The 27,102-nt window shown below is 47.7% G+C and overlaps 1 protein-coding gene across 2 annotated transcripts; it reads left to right on the top strand.

Annotated features, from left to right (window-relative positions):
- The first annotated feature begins 10 nt into the window (after positions 1 to 10).
- On the top strand, positions 11 to 26,441 carry SEPT3 (septin 3). Of its 2 annotated transcripts, none has more exons than XM_006866860.1 (11): positions 11 to 88; positions 4,981 to 5,172; positions 12,419 to 12,547; positions 12,974 to 13,055; positions 14,639 to 14,776; positions 16,229 to 16,346; positions 18,116 to 18,211; positions 20,696 to 20,795; positions 22,627 to 22,678; positions 22,937 to 23,030; positions 25,184 to 26,441. In XM_006866860.1, exons 1-11 carry the CDS (start codon positions 79 to 81, stop codon positions 25,247 to 25,249), a joined length of 1,077 nt encoding a protein of 358 aa, XP_006866922.1. In that variant the 5' UTR covers positions 11 to 78; the 3' UTR covers positions 25,250 to 26,441. The 2 variants fall into 2 exon arrangements, with proteins under 2 accessions (XP_006866922.1, XP_006866923.1); XM_006866861.1 differs by having other exon boundaries at positions 79 to 88; positions 20,699 to 20,795; positions 25,184 to 25,249.
- Positions 26,442 to 27,102: the final 661 nt, after the last annotated feature.

Raw genomic sequence — 27,102 nt, 5'->3', positions numbered from 1 at the left:
GAGGAGCCCGCGCCCCGTTCAGCCGGGCCGCCCCCCCGCTCTGAGCATCTCCCGGAGAACGGAGACAAAGGAGGATTCATGTCTAAAGGTAGGGCGGCCGGCCGGGACCAGGCTGCGGCTCCAGCCGGCAGGGCCACCAGAGGGAGGGTCGCTGCGCCGCAGAGCCCACGCGCGGTGACACACGCACACACGGTGGCACACACCGCGAGAGGTACATGCCCGGAGAAATGCACACACGGAGCAGGGGAGACCCACGCGCGAGGACCCCAAGGCACGCGCACACATCCACGCCACCCACAGGTACCTGAGCCACCCAGATAGAGACTTGTGTGCGGGTCCACGGACCCCTCCCCATATACACACACAGACAGGCACACACGGCACCAACTGGTGGTCTCCAAGGAAGCTCGCTGGCCTCTGGAGGGACGTGTTGGGGGGAGGGGGTGTTCTGGGGCCCTTGACATCTATCTGTGATTTTTTTCTGGGAGCCTAGGCCTGGAGCTGGGGCTGAATGGAATTACCTTTGTGGGTGGGGGTGGAGAAAATCCCTAGCACAGGAAGGAAGAGGGGAGCCAACTCTAAGTCAGAGAGACAGGTGTTATTCTGGGTTGGTCCCCTCCCCCTGCTGCCACCTTCTTAACAGAGGGGTGGAATCCCTGGGCCAGACAAAGCCAAAGCCATTCATTTGCTTGTAAAAAGAAGCCAAGGGTCCTTGCTGGGCATGTGGCAGGAGGGGCTGCTTCTGTGGGGGTCTTGCCCAGAGGTGAGTCAGGTGAGTAGTGTCTCTTTGGAGCATCCATGGGGCAGTTGGCTCCTGGTAGGGGTGGCGGCAGACAAAACCTCATTCTCCAGGCCCCTAGGGAGGCAGACTTGAGCTGCATCCCGCTGTACCGGTATCCTGAGCTCTTCCCCATCCTGTGGAACCCTCCTCACCCCCCTGTTGCAGGATAAGGTCTGTTAACAAGGTCTTACCCCCAACCCCCACCCCAGGTATGACCTACCCAGCAGCCTTAGCTGGAGGAGGAAGGAAGTAGTTTGAAGTAATACCTGCCCTGCCATGGGCCTTTCACTCATCATTCATAATTCATTCATTCATGGTTGCTGAGTACCTGTGGTCTGTTAGACCCATTGGGGGTTCCACTCATAGCCACTGAGTTGACTCTGACTCACAATGGTCCTGCAGAACAGAGTGGTTACTGCTCCTGAGGGTTTTCAAGGCTGTGTGTGGTGCTGTAGGATAAGCACTGAACTGCTGACCCAAAACAAAGGTCAGCTCTTCAAACTCACCAGCTACTCCTCAGAAACCCTATATAGGGTCAGTATGAGTTGGAACTGAGTAACTGTCATGTGTCCAGAGGTTTTGGGTACCTATAAGACACCCTCACCAGACTGTGGGCCCTTAACAACACCCACAATCTATAGAAGCAGACAGCTAGGTCCTTTTAGAATGCATGGCCCCTGCCCTCAGAGGGGCAGGAAGGAGCAGATGCCAGCGCCTGCCATGCATGAGCCAGTTGGTTCACACTCATGCTTTCCTGTAAACCGCCACAGCAACCCTGCAAACAGGATGCTGTCCACACTTTCCTAAGGAGAAAACAGGATCACAGGGGTCACTCGGGTAGAATATATTAGGGCTGGAATTCCAGCAGGAATCAGCAGCCCCTCAGGGGGTCTGCACAGGGAACAGTAGGGCAGAGGATGGGGTTACAGAAGCCACCTCCATCTGTCATGTGCCTAGAGGTCTTTGGGTACCTATCAGCCACCCTCACCAGACTGTGGTTCCTCAAGGGCAGGGACCTTGTCTAGGGTACAAACAGTCTCAGTTACTCAGTTACCCAAGTAAGTCTGGGCTTACTTATGTGTAGTGAACATTTTCACATGTTCCCACATCAAGGCTTCCACTTCTAGGTCTGGTTGGCATCTGTCTCTCTCAGCCCCAAAGCACCTTCTTGCAGAATCAAAGCCTCTTTTCAAATAGACAGTCCCTGAATGGGACAGAGGACATAGTCCGCCAAGTAAGCACAGATTTACTTCTGCTTGCTTGCTTACTAATCTGTAGTGAACAGTGTCAACTGATTTTCTTCATACCATGTGGCGAAATCTATGTGAAACTGTTCACTTAGACTAGTAAGTATGCACCAGAAAGCCAGTACGATTTTGCTTGTTGGATAATCTGCCCTGGATACAAACACAAAACTAGCCTTGGACTTGACTGGAGCGGGCCCCACTTGATAACATCTGAAAGGGTCCAGATGGGATGGGATGGAGTAAGTGAATGAATGAATGAATGAATAAAGAGTATCAAATAGTCACGGGGGCTGAGGTGGTGCAACAGAGGGGCAGACTTTCCTGAGGGAGCTCAGCGCTCGGACTGAATGCTGAAGAAGATGGAGTTAGTCAGGAATTAGAATGGAATGGTGCCCAGCAAGGCTTACAGTATATGCAAAGACCCCATGCTGTGAGTGCAGCACATTTGCATCTATGTGTAGCTGACAAATTGCTGGTTGTTAGCATATGGCTGGCCTGTAATTGGCATGTGCTGGCAGATGCTCTGTGCAGTGCACACCCACCCAGTGCCTTGGAGTTGTTTCTGACTCATAGCGACCCCTCTATAGGGCATCTGAGATTGTGGATCTTTCCAGGAATTGACAGTGTCATCTTTCTCCCTCGGAGCAGGTGGTGGGTTTGAACCGCCAACCTTGTGATTAGCAGTCCAGCGCCTAATCCGCAGCACCACCAGTGCTCTGTGGGTGCTAAATAGGTCTTGCTGAAAGACTGAAAATGAGTACCAGCCACAGGCCTGCGGGACCCCTAGAAGTTTCTTATACACTTGGTAGGCCCCTTTGCTTGGCTCTACTAAGGTCTGTCTTTTGGGAGTGCCCATTTAGGATGCTGTAGTGTATCAGGATAATGCACTGGATTGCAAGGGCAGTTTGAACTTCAAGGTCGGCAATTCAAACCAACCAGCTGCTCCTCGGAAACCCTATACAGGGTCGCTATGGGTCGGAACTGACTCGATGGCACTTAACAACAACAACAACAACAACAACAGTTAACAGGCCAGGACTGAGCAGACTATGGAGAGGGCTTTTTAAAAATGTAACATACTTTGTAAGAATACTTACCAGAAAAAAAAATCCCATAAACATTGGGCTCATTTTACAGGTCTGTAAAATGGGTATAAGACGCCCTTCCTCCCCACCCACACACACCCCAAGTGACTCTATCTCATAACCAGGCTATGAAGGCCAAATGGGTTTCAGCCGTAGAGGCATGAGTGGTGTGGGAAGCTGGGCAGGGATAATGGAGCAGTTGGCCCCAGGGCGCAGGTGTGCTGAGTAGGGCCCTGTGACCCAGGCGCTGGGGAGAGGGGAAGAAAACCCAGCTGTTGAGAGAGTCAGCTCCGGCTGTGCTGAGCCAATCTTGCTGCCTCCAGGAGCTGCTGACTGCCATTCGCTTTCTGGGAAGCAAGAGAGAGCCAGGCCCAACCCCAGCCTTAGGGAGGGCCCGCCGTGGTGCCAGGTTTGGCTGGGACTTGGAGTGACAGGGAAAAAACAGCTTCCCATCCGAGAGTGAGCCGGTCTTGCCAGCAATGGTGGAAGGAGCAGGTGGTGGGGTACAAGAGTGGAGTCCTGGTGAGGTTTAGAACCGGGGAGGGAGGCACCCCATCTCCCCTCCCTCCTGCCCATTTGCCACTGCACAAGCCCTCCCTGAAGGCAGAAATCATGAACTGTAGCCCACCTTCTAGAATGGCAGAGCTAGAAGGGGTCTTGGAGGGAGTCTGGAGTCCAATAACTGAAGTCATTCACATTGGAGGCATTTCCCTTTCACAAGTGCTGCCGTGTGCCACAGAGCCTGTGAACTGGAAAGGAGTAGGCGCAGGGGGTCTGGGACTGAGAGAGCCTGCCCTCAACCTTCTGGGTACCAAGTCTCATGCAACGTTCACCACCGCCTTGACATTTATCTTAGTTGACAAATGAGGAAACAGGCTTCTAGAAGGGAGGTGCTTTGCCAAGTCCATAAAGCTGACAAGGAGCAGAGCCAGGCTCTTTGAACTTTTGTCCCACACCCCCACTTCATGGATGGTTCTCTCCAGTCACCTATCCTGGGGGACACTGACCTCACCCACAGATTCCTCTTGTGTGTGAGCCTAGCTCTCATCTGCTCGGCCCAGGGGGATGGTTGGCTTTCCCTTCTGCTGAAGGACTGTTTTCCCAACCTCCCTTTTGTCTGTCACTCCACCATCACCCCACACTGTGACGCCTCAGGCCAGTGACTGCCCCATTTAGGTCTCTTCACCTCTCCTTGGTCAAAAAAAAGTCTTTTTCCTCTCATGGATTTCTAAAACTCCAGCCCTGGAACTTCCCAGGGTACTGATGCATAGGACTTTTCAGTAGCATCAAGGAGACAAGGAGACAGGGAGGTTGGGAGAGCTGGTCACCTCTGCTGTGGGCTGTGGGGGGTTTCTGAAGTCCAGAGCTCAGCCAATAGATGGGTCTTTGCCCTTTATTTGGGAAGGCAGGACACAGGTCCAAATAATTCCAAACATGGGGTAATGTTGCCTTCTAGGGCATAGTTTTTGTTGTCACAACTGAGGGTTACTACTGACATCTAGTAGAGGCCAGAGATGCTGCTAAGCATCCTACAATGGCCAGGACAATTCCTCATTGCAAAGAATTCTCTGGCTCCAAAGACCAATAGTGCTGAGGTATGGAAACCCTGGGTTAGACTCACAGATGTGGCACTGCAGGCCAGTGGAGTCATCTGACAGTGCCCCAGCAGCTGGAGAATCTGGGTACTGGCTCTGTGGTCTTAGGCAAGTCCTCTCGCCACTAGACTGCAGTCTCTTCATCTGTGACATATGGACTTAGACTGGATGGGACCTGAGTCTCCTTCCAGCCCTGCTTCCTTATGCCTCTGTGCTAGGAGAAAAGTAGTGTCATCCCCGTGACTCTACCCCTTCCCACCTTGGCTTTGCAGGGTTTCCAGAGACCAGGACGGACGCAGCCATGTCAGAGCTGGTGCCTGAGCCCAGGCCTAAGCCGGCGGTGCCCATGAAGCCGGTCAGTATCAATTCCAACCTGTTGGGCTACATTGGCATCGATACCATCATCGAGCAGATGCGCAAGAAGACCATGAAGACGGGTTTCGACTTCAACATCATGGTGGTCGGTATGGAAGGCAGTGGGGGCAGGGGGTTGCTGGGAGCCTTGTGGTGGGGAGCATGGAGGAGCCCACTGATTTCCTTAGAATGGTGCCAGTCCTGACTTTGCAAGGAGCAAAGGTTTCCCCATGTTGATCACAAAGGCCTGTTGTTTGGAGGCTGCCTTTGGGGAGAGGGTGTCTTGGCCAGCTAGTGCTGATGTGACAGAAATATCACAAAGGTGTGACCCTGAAAAGCAGACATTGATTGTTTCACAGTTTAGGAGAAATTTTGAATTCAGGACGCTGACTCTGGCAGAAGGCTCGCTGTCTGTCAGCCACGGGGAGGGGTAAAAGTTCATGTCTCTTGCAGTATTCTTGGATTCCTGGGTGATTGTCACATGGCATAGCATCTGTCTTGCCCCATTTGTGCGTCCTTGTCTCTGTGTGTTTGCTGTCCCTTATAACTCAGATGTGAGGAGGTTTAGGACCTGATTAGAGGGTTTCGTCTCCATACAGGGGGTTGGTCTCCAACACACATTTTTGGGAGATGCAATTCAATCCATCATCTCCTAGGGCTAACTAACTGATATAGCGCAGGAGCTTTGTCATCTGCCCTGGGACCTTCCCAGATGGGTGTTACATAGGCATCCTCTTAACCACCTTGGACCTGCTTTCAAGTGTGTGGCTTGGTAGACTCATCAGTGTCCTCCCCTACCTCCAAGAGCTGGTGGGTGGCTTGGATGCAGGGTGGTCTCATTTTGGATCTTTTGTAGTATTTTAAAGCTTAGAGAGAATTTCTAGGAATGTGGTCATTGTGTAACGTGAATACTGGAATCCCAGAATATCAGAGCAGGAAGGGATCATTGGCTGAGACAGTTGCTGCAGTGGAGGTCTGGGTATCATTCTTCCTTTCCTCTCCTCCTTTATCCCCCAGTCTTACCAACCTTCAAGTCCTGATCATCTTACTTCGTAAGTATCTCTCACTTGTGTCCACTTCTCTGCATCTCCTCTGTCACCATCTGCTGCCCCTCTCACCTGGATTGTCATGACCACCTGAGGTGCTAAAGGTGCTAATCTGCAGCAAGAGAAGGAACTTGGGCCAGAATGTCAGTTATTGGCAAGTCATGCTATACATTTTGGGGAAAAAAAAAATCAGCTGAATTCAAGTGTGAACTTAGTGTGTGATGAATGAGCAGTGTGCAGCCCGCGGACACTGGCAGTTGGTCTAGAAACCGCATTTTGAATGGGACTGATCCACCTGATTCTCTGTGTCTTTTACCCTCTAATCTATTGTCCATCAGGTACGAAATCATCTTTCCAGCCTACTCATCAAGTCATCCATCCTACATAAAACCCTTCAGTAACTCTTTAGCTGAAGGTTGAGCTGTTCATGCTGCCCAGAGAGGATAAGTTTACATCCCTAGTCTGACCTGGTACTACCTCTCCAGCTCACTTCTTAAAACGTCTCATCTAGCATTGCGCTCCACGCTCCTCAGGATTGGTTCTCCTGAACTTGCTGTGCTCTTTCCCGCCTCTGAGCCTTTGCATATGCGGTTCCCTCTTTCTAGAACACCTTGTCCCTTCTCATGGTACTCTCTGAGCCTTCATGTTGCAGCTTAGTTACTTCTCCCTCACAGTCTTCCTTGATTCCAGAAACTGGGCCAGATTCCTTTTTGTAGGTGCTTACAATATCCCGTGGGTGTCTCTTTCATAGTGATAATTACAACATATGGCGATTGTCTGCTTATGTTTTGGTCTTTCTCCCACTAAACATCTCCTTGAAGGTAAGGATGATGTCTTGCCCACCACCGAATCTCTGATCCTAGCACAGCACTCGCACTGAAGAATAAATACATTGGGAATGAATGACTTCAGAAAACATCCAGACCAAGAATGGCAAATGCAAGACACCTGGGTCTCTTCTCGACCACTCATGTCCATGGAAAACATGGCTGACCATTCATGGCCAGTGCTCAGTCCTGGGCCCAGGTACAGCCCAGATTGTATTACCAATTGATCTGTCCTAATGAAAAATGCACCTTATTTACCATTCCCAGTCTCCTTCATCACCTCCCTTCCCACCATCCAACCCACAAAGAAACTCCCATTCTAAGGAGCACACATAGCATGTTTAAAAATATTTAGGAAACTAGCACCTAGGACCCTAGGCTCGAGCTGCGTACTCTGATTCTTTTTCTGATATATAGGCAGTCCTTGGTGTAGGAATGAATTCGTTCCTAACTGTATCTTTAAGAATTTGTAGGTCAGTTGAAACAGGGGCGTATGGCTCTTATTTAGCCTTACTTAAGTGCAAAAAAGTCTCAAAGCCTTTTTTTTTTTAAATTTTTAATTTTTTATTGTGAATTATGTGTTAGTTTACATGGGTGAACATTATCTTTACATTCATCCTATCATATTTTGTTTCATTGCAATGATCACAATCCCCTGCATGCATCATCAAACAACCAAAGGATACACACCACACACCTGTCCCCTGGCTGCCAGCCCACAGCTCTTCTCCCTCCCTGAGTCCAGAGTCCCCAGCCACTCCTTCTGTCCACATCATTGTTTCTGCCTCCATCCCTGGTGTCACTGCCTCCTTGGACAGAGTCTTGCACTTCGCTTTTCTCCCTTCATGGTTCCAGGGATCTCCACTCCTGGACTGCAAAATCAGCCCCTCCCCTCCTTTTGTTACCAAACATTTACATTTACCTTTCCAGCACTGACTGTCAGACCTGATAGCAATCATTCCCTATTGAACCACAGGAGTCCCTTCCCGCTCACCTTTTATCAACCCCATCCAGACAGGTTGGAAACAATTCAGTGGAGATTCTACCTTAACCTGTATCCTGTGGAGCTAGGTTCCCTATTGAAAGCTTGTAAGCCAGTCACTTCTTGCCTTTGCAGTTCCCCTATTTTGGGTAGCCAAAGTCTAAGTTCCCCATCCCTGTCAACCCTGTGTACCAAGGGGATAGGAATGATCCTCAATGTAGAGATTTGTCCGCCCCTTTGTCATACTGCAGCTACAAGCATAGGTCAAGTTCATCTAGTTGTAGTGGGTTACTCTTTCTTTGTTTATTTTGTTCCTCTTCTTTCTTCCTCTAGTTGTGTTCTGATCATCCAGCCATTAATGCCAGGTCAAATGGGTACTATCTGTAAGTGTAGGTGTTCTTATGCATTTCCCCTCACTTCATATCAGCTGGATGCTTTACACTCTGTTCTAGTCCTCTGGGGCCATGCCCCTGCCCCTGAGCCCAGGAGTCCCCAGGTTTTGTCATACCACTGGTTAACCAGGTCTCAATCCAGGTTAACAGGAATCCATTGAATATGGTCAGACTTAGTTCACAATTTCATTGCTGTTTTTCCCCTACTTCCCATTATCTGTGACCAACGTGGTCAACAGCAGGACCACATGCCTGCTAGTGTATTCCAATTGAGTTTCAGTCTTGGAAGGGGGTTTGCCTTGAGGGGACCTGACCACTTGCCTTGATGGCTTCCTGGGGAACAGCTTGCTTGTTCTTGTCGTAGTCAATTGGACTGCTGTTGTTGTTTTTGATTTTTCCTGCTGGTCTTTCTTTCAAGAAGTATCTTCTGTTCTTCTAGCTGCTACAGACTGATCTGCTTGTTCTTTCAAGTAGAAATTTCCCACCTCAGAAGACTCTGGATGGAGATCAGGATTCCACGTATGGTCTTGTGCAATGCAAAGTCTCTGCAGGAAGCCTCCTTCATTGGGCAAATTCTAGCCCCATTTTAGGTATTCCAATTAGTTATAGGCTGAAGATGGACTTACAAGCTTTCTCTGGTGATGTTTCTGGCTATTCCTTTCTCTCCCTTTCAAGTGTCTATTTTACAATAGTAGGCAAGGGAAACCAAGACTCAAAAGACAGCCAAGCATCTTAACATCATTTCCCCACTTTTACCCATTCACACAATGCCTCAATCTTTGTATATCCATGAGCCCTGTTGTTCCACAGTTGTGCTTACATCATTATTTACTTCAGTCCTATTTAGCCCATCTGCCTTGTTTTTTCTTTCCCCTTACCCTTCTAGTGTGTGCCCCGCACACACCCCCAGCATCCAAACTATCCTGTGTCTATTCCCTACCCTGTGCTCCACTGTCCTATAAGGCTCAAAGCCTTTTCAGTGACTTAAAAACTACACATGTGGCACATGAAGGTTGTTGTTGTTAGGTGTCATTGAATCGGTGCCGACTCATAGCGACCATATGCACAACAGAACGAAACACTGCCTGGTCCCGCGCCAGCCTCACAATCGCTGCTACATTTGAGCCCATTGCTGTTGCCACTGTGCCAATCCATCTAGTAGGGGGTCTTCCTCTTTTTCTCCAACCCTCCACTTTACCAAACCTGATATCCTTTACCAGGGACTGGTCCCTCCTGACAATATGTCCAAAGTACGAGAGATGAAGTCTGGCCATCTTGGCTTCCAAGGAGCACTCTGGCTGTACTTGTTTGAATACAGATTGATTTGTTCTTTTGGCAGTCCATGGTACTTTCAATATTCTCCAAACCATAACTCAGATGCTTTGATTCTTCTTTGTTCTTTATTCATTTTTCAACTTTCACATGTATATGAGGTTTTTGAAAATATCATGGCTTGGGTCAAGTGCATCTTAATCCTCAAACTGACATCTTTGCTCTTGAACATTTTAAAGAAGTCTTGTGCAGCAGATTTGCCTAATGCGATACATCGTTTAATTTCTTAACTCTGTTTCCATGAGTGTTGATGTTTGATCTAAGCAAAATGAAGTCTTTGACACCTTCAATCTTTTCTCCATTTATATGGATGTTGTTTAGTGGTGAAGATTTTTTTTTTTTTTTCTATACACTGAAGTGCAACCCATACCAAAGGCTGTGGTCTTTGATCTTCATCAATATTTTAAGTCCTCTTTACTTTCAGCAAATAAGGTTGTATCATCTATATTTTTTATAGGTTGTTAATGAGTCTTCCTCTAAACTTGATGCCATGTCTTTTTAAATATAATCCAGGTTCTCAGATTATGTGCTCAGTATATAGATTGAATAGGTTGGTGAAGGAATACAACCCTGGCGCACATCTTTCAGTGTTCTGAACACAGAACCATTCAATGTTCTCTTGTTCTGTTTGAACAACTGCTTCTTGGTTGGTGTACAGGTTCCTCACAAGCACAATAAGTGTTCCAAAATATTAATTCTCCACAGTGTTGTCCATAGCTTGTCATGAGCCACACAGTCGAAAGCTTTTGCGTAGTCAGTAAAGCACAGGTAGACGTATTTCTGATGTTCTCTGCTTTCAGCCAAGATCCATCTGATGTCAGCAGTGGTATCCCTTTTCCTTGTCTTCATCTGAATCCATCTTGAACCTCTGGCAGCTCTTTGTCAATGTACATTTGCAGCTGTTTTTGGATTAATTATTAGCAAAATTTTGCTTGTATGAGATATTAATGATACTGTCCCATGACCTCCACATTCCATTGGGTCACCTCTCATTTGGAATGGGTACAAATGTGGATCTCTCCCAGTAAGTTGGCCAGTTAGTTATCTTCCAGATTTCTTGGCAAAGATGAGTGAGTGCCTCCAGTGCTGCATCAGTTTGTTGAAAGATTTCAATTTTTATTCCATCAATTCTGAAGCCTTGTTCTTTGCTATTGCCTCCAATGCACCTTGGACTTCTTCCTTTAGTATTATTGGCTCCTGATTATATGCTACCTCTTGAAATGGTTGAACATCGACCATCTCTTTCTGGTACAGTGACTCTGAATTCCTTCCATCATCTTTTGATGCTTTCTGTATCACTCAGTATTTTGCCCTTGTTGTTGTTGTTGTTAAGTACCGTGGAGTCAGTTAGCGATTCATAGTGACCCTGCATAGCGTTTCCAAGGCTGTAGATCTTTACAGGAGCAGAAAGCCTCATCTCTCTCCCGTGGAATGACTGGTAGCTTCAAACTGCCAACCTTGAGGTTAGCAGCCCGATTCATAACCACTCCGCTACCAGAGCTCCTTATTTGCCTGTAGACTCCTTCAATATTGCAATTTGAGGCTTGAATTGTTTCTTCAGTTTCCTCAGCTTGAGAAATGCTGAGTGTGTTCTTCCCTTTTGGTTTTCTAACTCCAGGTCTTTGCAAGTGAAGGTAACTGTGATGAATTTGTTGTGACTTGGGGTTAGTGCAGTCATTTCAAAGTGATAGCAAATTTCCCAGACGTTAAGGGGCAAGTTTTCTATAAACCTGAAGTTTATAACCCGGGGACTACCTGCACTATGGAATGGTTCTAGGCCAGCACTTCTTAAACTTTACAGGATTCCTCTGGAAGTTCTGGAAAAGTCCATGTTCTGACTCATAGATCTGGGGTGGGTGTCAGGTGATGTCAATGGCACTTGACAATGGCCAGGCTCCTGTGTGTGACACCATGGACAGTACAGGGTGGGAAGCACTGCTCAGACTAGTGGTCTTCACTCTTCTTAGCCATGGGGCTCCTCCTTGAAACGCGATCTTCTGCAGAACTGACCATGTCTGTGTTGTGGTTAAGTGCCATTGAGTCCGTTCCAACTCAGCGATCCTGTATAGATAGAGTTTCTGAGGAGCGGCTGGTGAGTTTGAACTGCTGACCTTGTGGTTCAAATGACCTTGTGGTCCAGTGCTTATCCAACAACGTCAACCCAGGACTATGTCTGTAGCGCAAGTGAAAACAGAGCTGAGCGAATTAGGGGGTAACTGGAGGCCTGGTGTGGTGCTGCAGGATACTGTGCTGGACCACAAGCTCAGTGGTTCAAACTCCCCAGCTGGTCCTCGGAAACCTATACAGGGTTGTTATGAGTTAAAACCCACTTGACAGCACTTAACAACAATAGCAAGTGAGTAGCCCTGCTGTCCAGCTCCCTCCCAGGCACTAGGTGCACAGGTCACAAGAGCTTCTGGAAGCTCAATGTGAAAACCACTACACTAGACAAATGCAGAGGTTGTCCTTTCCCCATAGTGAATGCAGCCCAGGTTTTGGGGCCCTTGGGACTGGGGACTCCAGGAAGGAAAGAATGTGAAATTCAGTTGACATTTCCTCAAGTCCCTCTCTAGTAAGCAGGAAGCTGGTTTCACCTGCCTTGTTTCCCTGCTTAGCACAAGAACACCATAATATAGCCCCCTCCATTGCCGGTGGTCTGGCTCACAGCTCAGGGCTCTTCCACTCCGTACTCCGTGTTCTGTAAGCTCCTGGGAGAGATGCTTGCTTAGGAGTGGCTGTGATTCCTCCTCCCTCCTCCTCCCACCTTGTGCATACAGGGCAAAGCGGACTGGGCAAGTCGACACTAGTCAACACACTCTTCAAATCCCAAGTGAGCCGCAAGGCTGCCAGCTGGAACCGGGAGGAGAAGATTCCCAAGACGGTGGAGATCAAAGCTATTGGGCATGGTGAGGACAAGGCAGGGACCCCCCACCCCACCCCACCGGGGTGGATTCAGAGTAGCAGGGTAAAGAATGGGGTTCTAGGGAGAATGAAACCAATGAAAGGCAATTTTGAGACAGGATAGAACTCGACACTAAACTCAATTGTGCTCATTACAAAAAAGGAGGGAGGGAATGGGAACAAATGGGGCTTAGACCCTCTTCTAGGGGTAGAAATTGAGACAGGTAGAAAGAAGTAGGGAGGGCATTCCAGGTGCAGGGAACAGCATGAACAAAGGTATTGAGGTAGACAACACTGTGAACTACTTGCCAAAGGTTGGTCATTAAGAAGAGAAGGTCTAGGGCACCCAGGCTTAGTGGGAGGCTGCAAGGGCATCTGAGATTAGCCCTCAGACTGATCTCTTGGGGTCCTTTTCTGTTTACCACCCTCAGTGATCGAGGAAGGTGGTGTGAAGATGAAGCTGACCGTCATTGACACCCCGGGCTTCGGAGACCAGATCAACAATGAAAACTGGTGCGTGTCTGCCTCCGAGATTCCCACTCTAAAGACTCTGCAAGGGAGAGAGGGAGTGTGGTGCAGACCAATGTACATGTGGAGGCATCTGCACCCTCCATACTGGGGGTTAGTCAGGGAGACTAGGCAAAGGAGAGGAGAGTGGTAAAAGATATAGGGAAGTGGGGTTGTAAAGAGGCAAGGGAAGAGCCCAGATGGAGATCAGGTGTGTGGATGGAGGGAAGTTCAGCTGAGGAGTTGCCAGGAGGTGAGAGTGGATCTCTTACAACTGGCAACAGGACAGACCGACAGAACAGGGAGCTGAGGTGTAAAGCCAGACTAGCCTGAAAGCTTTGGCCAAGAGCTTGACCTGTAGGCCTCAAGTTGTGACAAGGCGAGACGGACTGACATCCAGGAAAGAGGAGAGTCTGCAGGAGAAAGTGAAATTGGGTGGAGGGCGTGTAGCAAAGTGGAAGTCAGCCTCCAACCAAGAAGGAGATGAAACAGGCTGTCCAGAATATAGATGGAAGGTTCCAGGCAGACATTTGCACCCAGTAGAGATGGAGACCATTGTATCTTTATAAGAGAGCTGGAGTCTGCCACGGCTGTACTGACCTTAGCAATGTGCCTGGTGACCTTCTTCACTGGTGTGCTCCTTGATAGAGAAAGGTACTATCAACAGTAGTGAATTGTAGTGAACAGTAGTGAATTTCTATGTGCCATTGGTATGTTAAATACTTTACGTAGGTTCTTTCCAATCCTTAGATGAACCCTACCAGGCAACCGTGTTACTCCTGTTTTACTTTGGAGAAAACCGAGGTTTAGTGAGGAGAGGGACAGTGATTTCTCCAGAGTCTCTCAGCTAATAAGTAGTGGAGATGGTGACAGTGTGTGTTGCTTTGTGGATGGGACAGGGTTTTGTAGGGCCTGATAGTCCAGGGAGAGGAAGACCATCATGGTGGGCTGATGAGGAATTGGCCAGCAGGTGACTCAACAAGGATCTATTGCATCTAGAATGTTATTGTTGTTGTTGTTATGTGCTGTGGAGTCAATTCCAACTCATAGCAACCCTATACAGGGTTTCTGAGGCTGTAAATCTTTATGGGAGCAGAAAGCCTCATCTTTCTCCCACGGAACAGTTGGAAGTTTCAAACTGCTAACTGTGCTGAGCAGCTCCTTATTGCATCTAGAATGCATTCCATTAATATATCCTAATGAAGATCTGGAGTCTGAGTGTGGCGCTGTAGGATAAGCACTGAACCATTAACCACAAGGTTGGTGGTTCAGACTCACCAGCTGGTCCTTGAAAACCCTATACAGGGTTGCTATGAGTTGGAACCAATTTGACGGCACTTGACAACAACAACGAAGATCTGTTAATAGAATGTATTCTAGATTCACCATGTTGTTGCTCCAATTGATAGCGACCCTGTATAGGATTTTGAAGAAGCAGCTGGTGGGTTTGAACCACCAACCTTGCAGTTAACACACCAGAACTCCAGACTCGCCATGGGAGGGAGGAGATGGGATGGCTATTGACAACACTTAAGATGAGCTTCAAGGTCTGCCCCTGTGGTACCCCATCTGCTTTCTTCCACACTCAGCTGGGAGCCCATTGAGAAGTACATCAACGAGCAGTATGAGAAGTTCCTGAAGGAGGAGGTGAACATCGCTAGGAAAAAGCGCATCCCCGACACGCGTGTCCACTGCTGCCTCTACTTCATCTCCCCCACAGGACACTCGTACGTAGCTGTCCTCACCCCGATGCTGGGCCTGGCTCTGGTTGGCCCATTTTGGACTGGGTAACCCAGCCTTGACTCAGCTGGAGAGAGTTAGGTGCATCTGGTTATAGTCATGGTCCCATGACCTTGGGATCCCCCTGGTCCTCATATCTGACTTCATGACCATAAGAGAGAAGCTGGAACCATCGGCCACCCTTCTACATATGCTGTCCCAACCCACAGCGTGACTGTACCAGCAGACAGAAGTTGGTATATGTGAACAGAGGGCACCTCACTTATTCAACAAATAACTACTTTGTACAAGCTTGGTGGGCAGCAAGAAGGCTGAAGAGGGGAGGGACAAGACTCTGGATAGGAGTTGGTGTTTGGGTGGGGTGTGGACCCAGCTTTCAGCATTGGAGGGTGACTGGCTCCACCCTAGAGAGGAAGAGAGCAACAAACAAAGAGTTGGGAACTCTGGGATATTGCAGGTCAGGCTGCATCATGGAGAATACTGAAAGCAGGCAGAGGGCAGAGATCTAAGCGGACAAGGTAGTGGCCCATGTCCTCATAATCTAGTACCAAGTCCTCATGACCTAGTACCAAGTTCTTGAGAAGAAGGTACAATACAAGACCCCACATTTTGGAGCAACCAGAGTATTCAGTAGATGCTCAATAGTGAAGTGGGGTGCAGGGGCACATGAGACAAGAACCTTGTGGAGGGCACAGGAACTCAATAAAGTCCAGTCCTAATTAGCTGGACCCAAGGTCAGTTTGACCAGCAGATGCTCTGACTTAATGTGTCTCCTGTGCTGCTAACTAGAGTCAGATAGGGTCTCATAGCCCAGAGGAGCTAAGCCTCAGCCTAGGGCAGGGATCTGGGCCCTTGCAGGCCTCCTTGTGATGGTTGGCAAGAACCCATTAAGAAGTGTTATCCAGTAGGACACCAAGCAAGCATCTGTGACCCAAGGACTTAAGAGGTGATAGTGGAACACAGAAGAAAGAAACCTCTAGATCTATGTGCTAAGAAGAGATGTCTGAAGGAGCAGTTAGAGTGGGGTAAAGGTGAAGGAGTCCCAGTGTACTGGGCCGCAGCATTGGTTTCAACTGCAAGGTCAGCAGTTCAAACTCACCAACCACCTATGAGTTGGAACCAACTCAACAGCGCTTAAAAACACGTGAAGGAGATTCAGCTGGGAACAAAGCAAGGGATGGGTGGAGAAGTCCAGGGCCTGTTGTGCAGGCGGTAGGAGCAGTTGTCTTGTGACCGTGGGAGTGTATCAGAGAAGATGGTGGCAGCCTTTTGGTCTCAGACATACTCTTGTCCTCGGTCTTCTGTCCCAAAGGTCTCCTGGGGAGATGGCAGTGGATGGACAGTGTAGTCTCCTTTGTAGGCAGAGACAGGTATGGAGGGCAGGGCAGGGCAGGGCAGGGCAAAGTGGTTCTGACATTCCCATCTTCTCTGGACCCCAGCTTGCGACCGCTCGACCTGGAGTTTATGAAACACCTCAGCAAAGTGGTGAACATTATCCCTGTCATTGCCAAGGCTGATACCATGACCCTGGAGGAGAAGACTGAATTCAAGCAAAGGGTGAGATGGCCCCCCACCTCCTTTTCCTAGTCCTGTCCCTTCCTCCTTTCCGTCCCATCCTGTGGGCTCATATCCCTCATTCTTCCTCGTCCCAACCTTCAACCCTCCTCTACGACTCTTCGCCCCACCTCTTACTTAACCATTGGAAGCTGGAGCTGGCTGTATCCAATGGTGAGGAAAGCTTGTTTTAGTTCCAGGCTACCTCTTCGTTGCCTTCTATACTGCCCCAGGAGCTCTGGTAGCGTAGTGGTTACAAATTGGGCTGCAAACCACAAGGTCAGCAGTTCGAAACTACCAGCGGTTCCGTGAGAGAAAGAAGAGGCTATCTGCTCCCGTAAAGATTTACAGCCTCGCTATGGGTCGGAATCGACTCGACGGCACTTAACAACAACAATACTGCCCCAGGAGTTCTGGTGTGGCGCTGTGGGTTAATGCACTGGACTTCAAAATTGCTTTACAGGCTTACTATGGGTTGGAACTGACTTGATAGCACTTCACAACAATAACAAATACTGTTCTAGTGGTGCTGTGGGTTAATGCATTAGATTGCAAAGTCGGTATAAATTGCAAGGTCAGTGGTTCAAGCTCACCAGCTACTCCTTGGAAACTATATACAGGGATGCTATGGGTCGGAACCAATTTGACAGCACTTAACAACAACAAGGAGCTCTGGTAGCGTAGTGGTTACGAAACGGGCTGCGAACCTTAAGGTCAGCGGTTCGAAACTACCAGCCATTCCGCGGGAGAAAGATGAGGCTTTCTACTCCCGTAAGGATTTACACCCTCGGAAACCCTGTACAGGGTCGCTATGGGTCGGAACCGACTCGACGGCACTTAACAACAACAACAACAACATACTGTTCTGACGTGATGCTGCAGAATAATACACTGGACCCTGAGGTCAGTTTGAACCACAAGGTCAGTGGTTCAAACCCACCAGCCACTCTTGGGTAACCCTATGCAGGGTCGCTGTAAGTCGGAACTGACTGGACGACACTTAACAGCAACAACATACTTACCTGCAAAAAATCTCCACGTAAACCACATGAGTAGGAGAAATCACCCTTCAAATGTTAAGTTGCTTGAAGGACTAGACTAATTTGCCAACCGGCTACCCGCTTGTCTTGATTAGTGTTCCTCATTGGTTGAGCCCCATGCTGGAAGCTTGGGGGTGGAGGATGCAAGAGCTATAGAAGGATAGTTACTGCCTTCCAGAAACTTCTAATCCAGCAGAATGCTGCAGGAAGGCTTCCTGGAGAAGGTGACATTTAAGCTTGGCCTTGAAAAAGAGCAGAGATGCTTAGGGGAGTTCAGCTGTCTTCCCTGAAAACAAGAATATGTGGGGGCTTCAATAAGTTTGTGGAAAAAAGAAATTTAAAGATAATGGGATTTTTCCATGAACTTTTGGAAGCCCCCTCATATAACACATAGTGGCATGAGCACTGCTGAGTGGGATCTGGATTCAGCCATGCTGACTTCGAGATCCTAACCTTAGCGACCCTGAGATGAGCATGCTGGTTGTAAGGAGCCATGAACCTGAAGTCTGCATCCCTTCGACTCTTACTTTGCACTCTCACCTATTCAGGTGCTTCCTGCTGCCCAGGGGCCCAGAGATCAGAGATGACCATTGCTCATTGACAGCTGCTTTATCCCTTTGACTTCAGAATGTCTGTATGCATGTTCATGTACATGTACATGCACACACACACACATACCTTTTTCATTATCCTGACACCTGGCTGCCTTGCTTCTCTTCATCCTTCGTGCAGGTTCGCAAGGAGCTTGAAGTAAACGGCATTGAATTCTATCCCCAGAAGGAATTTGATGAGGATTTGGAAGACAAGACGGAGAATGACAAAATCAGGGTGGGTACCGGAGTGTGGTTCTCATACAGGTGCCCTCCTGAATGTCCCATGATGCCTAGCGTGTGCCTCCTCTGTCCTTCTACCTGCTTCTTCCTTTCTGTACTCCCTTCTCTGCTTTGTTTGATCCAAACCAGAAGTTAAGTGGGGGAGATTCTAGGATTATAAACACACAGACGGCGCTCCCTGGACCCAGAAAGCCAATGCTCCCTTATACCCTCAGATCACACAGAGCCTGGAAAAACCCTAGTGTGGGATGATGGGAGGGACAGTCAGAGCCTGGGGACTAAGGGATCCACGTTCTAGTCAAAGCGTTGCCTCAGTTTCCTCAGGTTAGATGAGCAGTTTTGATAGGCTTTATTTCCATCTCAAAATAAATCTTGTAAAAATGAAATTTCAGATCATAGTCACTGCCATTGAGTCAATTCTGACCCTGTAGGTCAGAGGAGAACTGCTCCTTAGGGTTTCTGAGACTGTCAATCTTTGTGGGACCAGACAGCCTCATCTTTCTTCTGCAGAGCAGCTGGTGGGTCGGACTTTGTGGTTAGCAGCGCAGCGCCACCAGAGATCCTTAGATCCCTGACAGGATTCCAATATATGAAACAAACGCAGCGCTGCTTTGACTAAGTGATGGGAGGTCTACACAGCAGCCCCTGGGAGACCCCTGGAAATCTAAGGAACATGGAACCTGGCTTAGAAAGCACTGGCCTATCAGATTTCTAAGATCTCTGTCAATGCTACAAAGCTGCAATTCTCTATTTGCATTCTGGGCTTTTGGACTAACCCGTTATAACCTGGAGATTACTTCCTGCTTGATCTTGAATCTCCTCCTTCATCAGTTGTGGTGAATCTGGTTGAAGCACCTTGTCTGATATAATTGAGACAAGAAGTTAGTTCATTGGAAAAGTCAAGAGAAATGAGGAAATCATTTGAAAAAAAAATGATACCTACAAACCTACAATTTTTTATTTTTTTAACTTAAAATGTAGAGATCACATTTATTGAACATCTTTTTTCATGTAGAGCCAAGGCCTCTTTGAGAATGAGTCCACTCTTCATGGAAAAGCAGGTCACCTTAATTAAGTCTTTCTTAAAACATGTAACTTAATTTTCAAAGAAGGAGCTGTCTTTCCACACTTTCTGTCACATTGAATGTATGCAGTTACAAGAACTAGTTTACATCATTCAAATCAGTTTAGGAACAAGCACCACTGGCTTTTGGTGGACATTCTGCCCACCTGGTAGACTAGAGGGGCTTACACATATCAGAAAGTGACCTTGGAGCTAGAGAGCTGTTGATTTTTTAATTTTGTTGTTGTTAAGAATATACATAGCCAAACATACACCACCAATTCAACAGCTTCCAGATGTACAACTGAATGACCTTGATTATGTTCTTTGAGTGACACATCCAACTCTCACCCACCTTCTCTGAGCTGTTTCTCCCCCATTAGTATAAACTCACTGGTTCTTGTCTAATCTTTCAAGTTGCTGTCTTCCACTTGATTCCATATGTTGTTGTTGTTATGTGACATCAAATCGGTTCTGACCCATGGCAACCCTGTATAGGATTTCCAAGGAGTGACTGGTGAGCTTGAACTGACAACCTTGTGGTTCAAACTGACTTTGGAATCCAGCGCATTAACCCACAGTGCCACACCAGGATTCCATATAGATAGCTTAAAAGAGCATCATGCTCAAGTCTGCCAATAGGTCATAGTAACTCGGCCTTAGTAACTCGGCCCAGTCGGTTGGGTGGGTATATGAGTGTCTCTGGCTAATATAATAAGATGTCACAAACTGGGTGGCTTGTCACAGAAATTGATTGCCCCGCAGTTCTGAAGGCTCAGGGTCCGAGGTCAGGATACCAGCTGTGTTGGTTGTTTCTGAGGCTTTAAGGGATGCTCTATTCTATATCTCTTCTAACTGCTGGTAGCTCCCAGTGTTCTTTGGATGAAGAGTTACCCAGCATTCTTCCTCATGTGTCTGTCTCTCTCTTGATATGGGCACCACTCAGGTGAGGTCAGACCCTACTCTGCTCCAGTCTGACCTCATGTTAGCGTCTTCAAAGACTCTATTTCCAAATAAGGTTATGTTCCCAAGTACCAGTACTTACAACATCAACATAGCTTTTTAAGGGATACAGTTCTATCTGTAACAGTGGGTATTGTTGAAGAGAGATCCAGTCTGTTCCAGTTAGTTCCAAGTCACACCTGCGTGTGTTCAAAGTACTATCAAAAGTACTAACTGTTCTCCACTTGAAGGAAAGCTGACTTACTGGGTGGGGTTCCCAGTTAGAAAGTGGTTCAGTCAGGGTTTGAACCCAGGACATCAAATCCAGTGCTCTTTTCAAGAGACAAGCTCCTTATCCTTGGCACTCAATGGGATCCCTGAACGAGCAACAGAACTGAGCTCTGGCTCTGTGATTTAAGGCTCTGGGCCGTCTGCCTGGGGATGACGGTGTTTCTGTGTTTCAACCCCGTCTAGCAGGAGAGTATGCCCTTCGCGGTGGTGGGAAGTGACAAGGAGTACCAAGTGAATGGCAAGAGACTCCTCGGCAGAAAAACTCCCTGGGGGATCATTGAAGGTAATTCAAGGCAACTTCTAGAAGAACTGGCAGCTGATCAATCATCTGACACCCGTTTATTAAATGTCTATAGGTCAAGGGAGGAGCCCAGTGCTTAACTGCTCGGCTACTTACCAGAAGGTTGGCAATTTGAACCCATCAGACATTCGGCAGGAGAGAGATGAGGCAGTCTGCTTCCCTAAAGCTTTATGGCCTTGGAAATCCTAGGGGGCAATTCTTGCCCTGTTGTTGCTGTTTGATGCCATTGAGTCAGTTCCAACCCATAGTGTGACCCTATGTACAACAGAACAAAGCACGGCCTGGCCCTGCCCTATAGGGTTCTTTACCTTATAGGGTTGCAATGAGTTGGAATTGACTCAACAGCTATGGGTTTGGGATTTGGTTTATGGGTCAAGGTACTAGCCTAGGATTTAAAAAAAAAAAACCCCACAAAAACAAACCACAAACTCACCATCAGGTCTATCCCAACTCATGGCAACCCTATATATTACAGAGAACTGAGCTCCCGAGTTTTCTTGGCTGCAGTCTTCATGGAAGCTGATCACTGAGATTTTCTACCATGGTTCTATTGGGTGGGTTTGAAGATAATCTATCAGTTAGCAGCTGAGAAGAAATCATTTTTTCCACCCAGGGACCATGGCCTAGAATGATGATACAAATGAATGCCAGCCAGACCCTGCCTGTAAGAAGCTTACAGTCTAACTGGGAAGACAAGACTTATAGGCAGGAAGCAACGAGAGACTAGTTTAGCCTCTGACAAATCAGCTTAGGCACCAACTCAGTGTGTCAAAGGAGTTTAGAGCATGGAGAGAGTCGTAAATTCTGGAAAAATCAGGTTTTTAGTTGAAGTGCGATGAGACTCAGCAAACAGCTTTCAGATGTGTTTCAGAGTTGTTCAGATGTGGCCATGTTAGTTTTACCATGAGTGGATATGACTTTGGGCAAGTAATTATGAATGGCTGCCAGCTTTCAAAGAATCACCTCGATGATCCTATTGAATCTGATACTTGTGAGGCTAGCAGGGTAGGTAGGTATGTTTGTTCTCAGAATATGAGCCACCAAAGCACCTGAGTCTCAAGACAGGTTGAGTGTCTTGTCCTAGGTCACATAACTTGTTAATGGTGAAGCTTGGACTTTAGACTTGGATCTTTTGATTCCAAAATTCAGGCGGATTCCGCTGTACTGTGTTGACACTTAGCTTTTTTTTTTTCCCCCCGTATAACCTTTTGTTGAGATCATTTTTTTGTAGCATTTTCTTGAAATCTGCCTTGAATTGGAATCATTTATGAGAATGTTGTCACCCATTAGATTGTGAGGCTAGAGAGTTCATGGCTCAATCATCGTCTGGCTCCCACAATCCTTCACAAGTGCTGACAAATTCGTCAGTGCTCTGTCTACATTGGTTGAATTGCATTTATCATGTAGCGCGTGGCCTTCTAAAGCGGTCAGATTGTTATTTTTTACGTGGTCTACTGCCTTCCAATCAGCTCCTTAAGGACAGGAACTACATTTTAGGTCTTGGACAAGCGTTTTGGACTCCCTGTGCCTTCGTTTCCTTGTCTAGGAAATGGTAAAAAAAAAAAAAAATCCTTCCCATTAGCTCTTATTTCACAGTCTGGAACAGTATTGTGCCTCTCGTAGCTGAGGAATAAATACTGGTTCAGTGAGTAACATCTAATCTCTTGACAGGCTAGTATGAGAACACCCCAGAACGGGTATACATTGGCCTGCCCTGTGACTCTCTCCTAAAACCCCCCAAGGCTCTAACAGAGCTCACCTGCTGGGGTTGCTACATCCATGAACACTTGGCTTTGTTTTGCTTTGTTTACAGTGGAAAACCTCAACCACTGTGAGTTTGCCCTGCTTCGAGACTTTGTCATCAGGTAAGATGCCCACCCACAACCCAGATGACCAGTTTCATTGCTTTGGGATCAGAGGGGCATGTGAAGACATACTTCTTCAGCCTCCAGGTCTCTCCGACAGGACTTCCCATCCCAGGTCCATCTCCTACACGAAGCAGAAAGGACAATAGAAATGTTGGGTCCAGTCCATTGAAGTGATGGATGATTAGCCTCAGACGTGAGTCACTTTCTCTCCCCGCCCTAATCTTATCCCTGTCTCTTCCCACCTGTGTCCTTCAGGACCCATCTCCAGGACCTCAAGGAAGTGACACACAACATCCACTACGAGACCTACAGGGCCAAGCGGCTCAATGACAATGGAGGTCTTCCTCCGGTGAGCGTGGAAACAGAGGAAAGCCACAACAGTAACCCCTGACGACCCTTCTCTTGCATCATTACACATAGCCACTTTTCCACACACTCACATACATCCCAGATACCACCACCCACCACCTTCTCCTTTTCAATTCTGTCCCACAGGCCTGTCTGGTATTTGTAGAGCATCTTGTCTACATACTGTGTGTGTGTTGTTTGTATGTGTGCATGCCTGAGGAGTGTGCGTGTGTGTATGAATGTGTGCGTGTGTATGCAGGGTGAGGTATTTTTACTGCCTTCCCTGGAAAGTCCCTTGTAAGTTTGGTTCCTCCATGGCCGTTCATTCTCTGTCTCCCTTTCCTTGTGTCCCAGAACAAAGCCTTGTGCTTCACTCAAAGAGGTCTGGGGAAAGTTCCATTTTAAAAATGATGAGAGCACATGAGCCACAGGCAACTGCACATCTTGGAAGCTTCCCACAAACTGGGGCTTTGGGGATTGTCTAAGGACGGGCAGTGGAGCTAAACCTGGGTGGGGGGGTGGGAGAGTCTAGGACTGAACTCTCCCTTTCAGTCCAGGGGGTTGGTCAGGAGGAAGGCTAGCTAGGACGTCCTAGGAGAAGGGATGTCAGGGGAGAGCTGAGAACTCTACCAGTGCTGGGGTCCTGTAGGAAAAAAACGAGTGCTTAGAAGTCGAGAGCTCCACCCTTCAGACTGTGTTGTGGTCTGTCCCTGTCCCTGGCTGCTGCTTCCTACACCCTAGCCTGTTGCCTGCCTCTGCTTTCCACTTCCTCTTTTTGCCTCCCCCACCTTCCTTCCTGTATTCCTTTCTCCCTCTGGTATCTTTCACTTCCTTATAGCAACTCACTTTAGCTTCGTTGCTTTATTTAGAGCTTGTGCCCAGCATATGGTTTTAGACCACCTTCAAATAAAATCTCAACTGAAAGCATGGGACAGAGCAAATTGAGATCGCAAGAGAAATTGGAGCCAGAGAGAAGAATGGGGCTGAAAATTGCTGTGGTTGAGTTCTGACATTGGCCTTGAACTTGGAGGCGGGTGGTCCAGGCAAAAGGGGAAATACAACAAGGACTATGGGCCTCAGTGCCTGGTTCCAGGAAGCACATGGGTTGATCAAGTGAGACAACCTATCTTGAGCATATAGTTATACAAGAACTAAGTAGTTCTAAAGAATTGTCAGAAGCAATGTACCATATCCATCCTTGCTCTTAGGAGTTTGACTTAAGAGACACATTTTTACACTACATTTTTCTTCTCTCTCTCTCAATATTTTCTCTCTTTTAAGTGGCTTCCTTCTCAGATATACTTGTGCTCTTTTTGCTTGTTTTTTTCTGTCCTCTTTCACTTTTGTGCTAAAGCTAATTGCATTTATGTCTATCTGTTTGTCTTCCTCTGCTATACCCCGATTCCTCTTCGTCCTGACTCCTGTAAACATTCTAACAATACCCACACTCATACAGTTAGCCTTTGCTCACCTTTCCCCCCTCAACCCTGCATTTATGACTATATTTTTCCCCTGTCGGTGTTACATATACGTTACTCTTTTCCCTTTGGTCTGTAAGGTTGCTGAAATTCGGGGAAACTATTTAGCCTTAGGAAAGGGAAAACACCTAGTTACTGTTTACAATAACCTCAGACAACCTCCTGTCCCCATCTCCTGGTCCAGCCTTAGGCATCTCACTGGTCCGCGACAAATCCCAGCATTTCTAGTCCAATGTCATTCAGGTGCTAGGAAAACACAGAGACTTAGACCCAAGAGTCCATGGACCAGGAGAAGAGACGTAGGGTGATCAGCTCATCTCTGACCCCCAAACCTGAGTCTCCATCTTTCCAGGAGGCTTATCTACTGATCAATATGCATCCACTTTGGCCCGCAGTTATCCCAGATAAGCACCTGTTAGGACAGAATAGCAGCAGTGTTCCAACCTTGAGGAGAGACCACTGGCTTAGACAGTGAGCAGTCCAGTCTGGAGAGTAGGAGCGGACCCCTAGGACTAGCAGGGGCAGATCTAGGGGTGAGGGTGGTGGGCATTGGAGAGGCTGAGTAGAAGAATGGTACTTTGCCTCCTAAACCATGTCTGCTGAAGCCTCCATAGAGCAGGGTTTCTCTACTGGTCTCCACACCCTCAACCATTCTCAACCCCCCCTCCCCCCGCAGGGAGAAGGCCTTCTTGGTACTGTCCTTCCACCTGTGCCCGCCAGCCCCTGCCCCACTGCTGAATGAAGGCCATTTCAAGCTGCTTCTCCCTCCATTCCTCTCAGCTGTTATTGCTGCAGGGCCAAGCCCTTCTCAGCGCTCTGCTTGTCTAGCCCACCACCACAGCTCCCCACATCAGCAGGTGGGAGGGGCGAGCTGCCTCTAGGACAGTTGCTTCCTTCATTTACCCAAACCACCCCTCTCGTCCTGGTGGAATGGAGTTCTCGTCAGCACTGCCCTGCTTCATCATCTGTGTCAGCCGGTCCCAGCCCATCTGTAGGGAGGAAGAACTCACCAAGAGCTTCTTCTGCCCTTGCAATCCCTCCCAGCTCCTTGTAACCATCTCCGAGAGAAATGGTATTGCCCCCTCCCCATTCATCTGCATGAGCTACTCTTGGCTCTTCTCAAGGACCAAGAAAACAATTCTTTTTTGCTTGTCAGATTCGTGGATGTCAGCTGTTGTGAGCCCCAAGGGGGGACAAGGGTGTCTCCTTCATTGCTTGAAGGTATTCATGAGGATGGGTCACTCAGATGTGGGGGAGCAAGGGCTAGGATCACTATTTAGGTAGCACCATTTGTGGTTGGCCCCGAATACGCTATACACCCCCCCTCAACTGCTCATACTGCAGTCGCTTAGAGTGGTTTTCACCCAGACTTGAAACAAAGAACACCCCCCAAAACCCCAGAGACCCATAAGATGTGAACTCTAGGAAGATAAAAGGCACCCTTCTGACCACTTAGCAATAAGAGGGATCTCTTCCCACTCACCCTGGCTAACCCTACCCCCACCCCGTTAATGTGAGCAATGAATTAGCCTGACCACAGGTGGTCGCTGTAGGTTAATTGAAAATACCCTGTGGAGGGCAAAGCCCCCATTAGATGCATGAATGTTTGCGAATGTCGGCTGCCACTGCCCTACACACTGTCTTTTTGGAACCCCTCCTCCCCCCTCTCTACCTGGATACAATCTGCTCAAAGACTGGTGGCTTGTGGGGCCATTCATCAACTACCAAGCCCTGATGAAGTGCAAGAGGCCCAAGCCCGGGGATGCAAGAACGACCCATTTCTTCTTCACTGTTTGTTACCAGTCCCAGCCAACCTTTTGGTGACATGATGGCTAGACGTCCCAATTGAAAACGAGCCAACAGACACACAAACTGGTCGTGTAAATGTTGCTAGACTTCGTGTTGTACAACTAAACATTGCTGTTTGAACGTAACTGTCTGGCCCGTGTCTCCTTAAACAAATGAGTCATTACATCATCTTACCCATCTATGGAGGTGAGACAGGGTCTGTCTTAGTGAGAAGTAGCCTCAGTAATTTCATATGGGAATCATTTGGTGAGGTCAATTGATCGTCAGTGTGTGTGTGGTCATACCCCAGCAATTATTCTCTGGGGTTTTATATCCGAAACGAAGACTGGAGCTATCTCACTTGACTTTGAGGAATGCTGAGCTCAACCAGAAGCTCCCTCAATGGAAACAATGTTTACGTTCATTCAATTTCCCAGCTGTTTTCTGAAGGCATCAACACTATACCAAATAGAATGCAAAATTATATAATAGCTATGGAAAAGTTGGATGGTTCCTCAGAAAGTTAAACATAGAATTACCCAGACAGATTGCAGTACTATTCACAATAGCCAAAAGGGAGAAATGGCTTAAGTGCCCTGGGACAGATGAATGAATAAACAGAATGGAATACTACTCAGTTTGCTCCATGCTACAACATGGTAAAACCCTAAAAACCATATAATGAAATGTCAATCACAAAAGGACAAATGTTGTGTGATCTCACTAACATGAAATAACAAGAATAGGCAAATGTACAGATTGGCTGAGTAGAAAAGAGCTGTTGTTGTTGTTGTCAGGTGCCATCGA

The sequence above is a fragment of the Chrysochloris asiatica genome, unplaced genomic scaffold, assembly GCF_000296735.1.
Source record: "Chrysochloris asiatica unplaced genomic scaffold, ChrAsi1.0 scaffold00097, whole genome shotgun sequence".
Classification (NCBI taxonomy): domain Eukaryota; kingdom Metazoa; phylum Chordata; class Mammalia; order Afrosoricida; family Chrysochloridae; genus Chrysochloris; species Chrysochloris asiatica.
The sequence above is the reverse complement of the archived record's forward strand: the minus strand, read 5'-3'. Positions and strand labels throughout refer to the sequence as shown.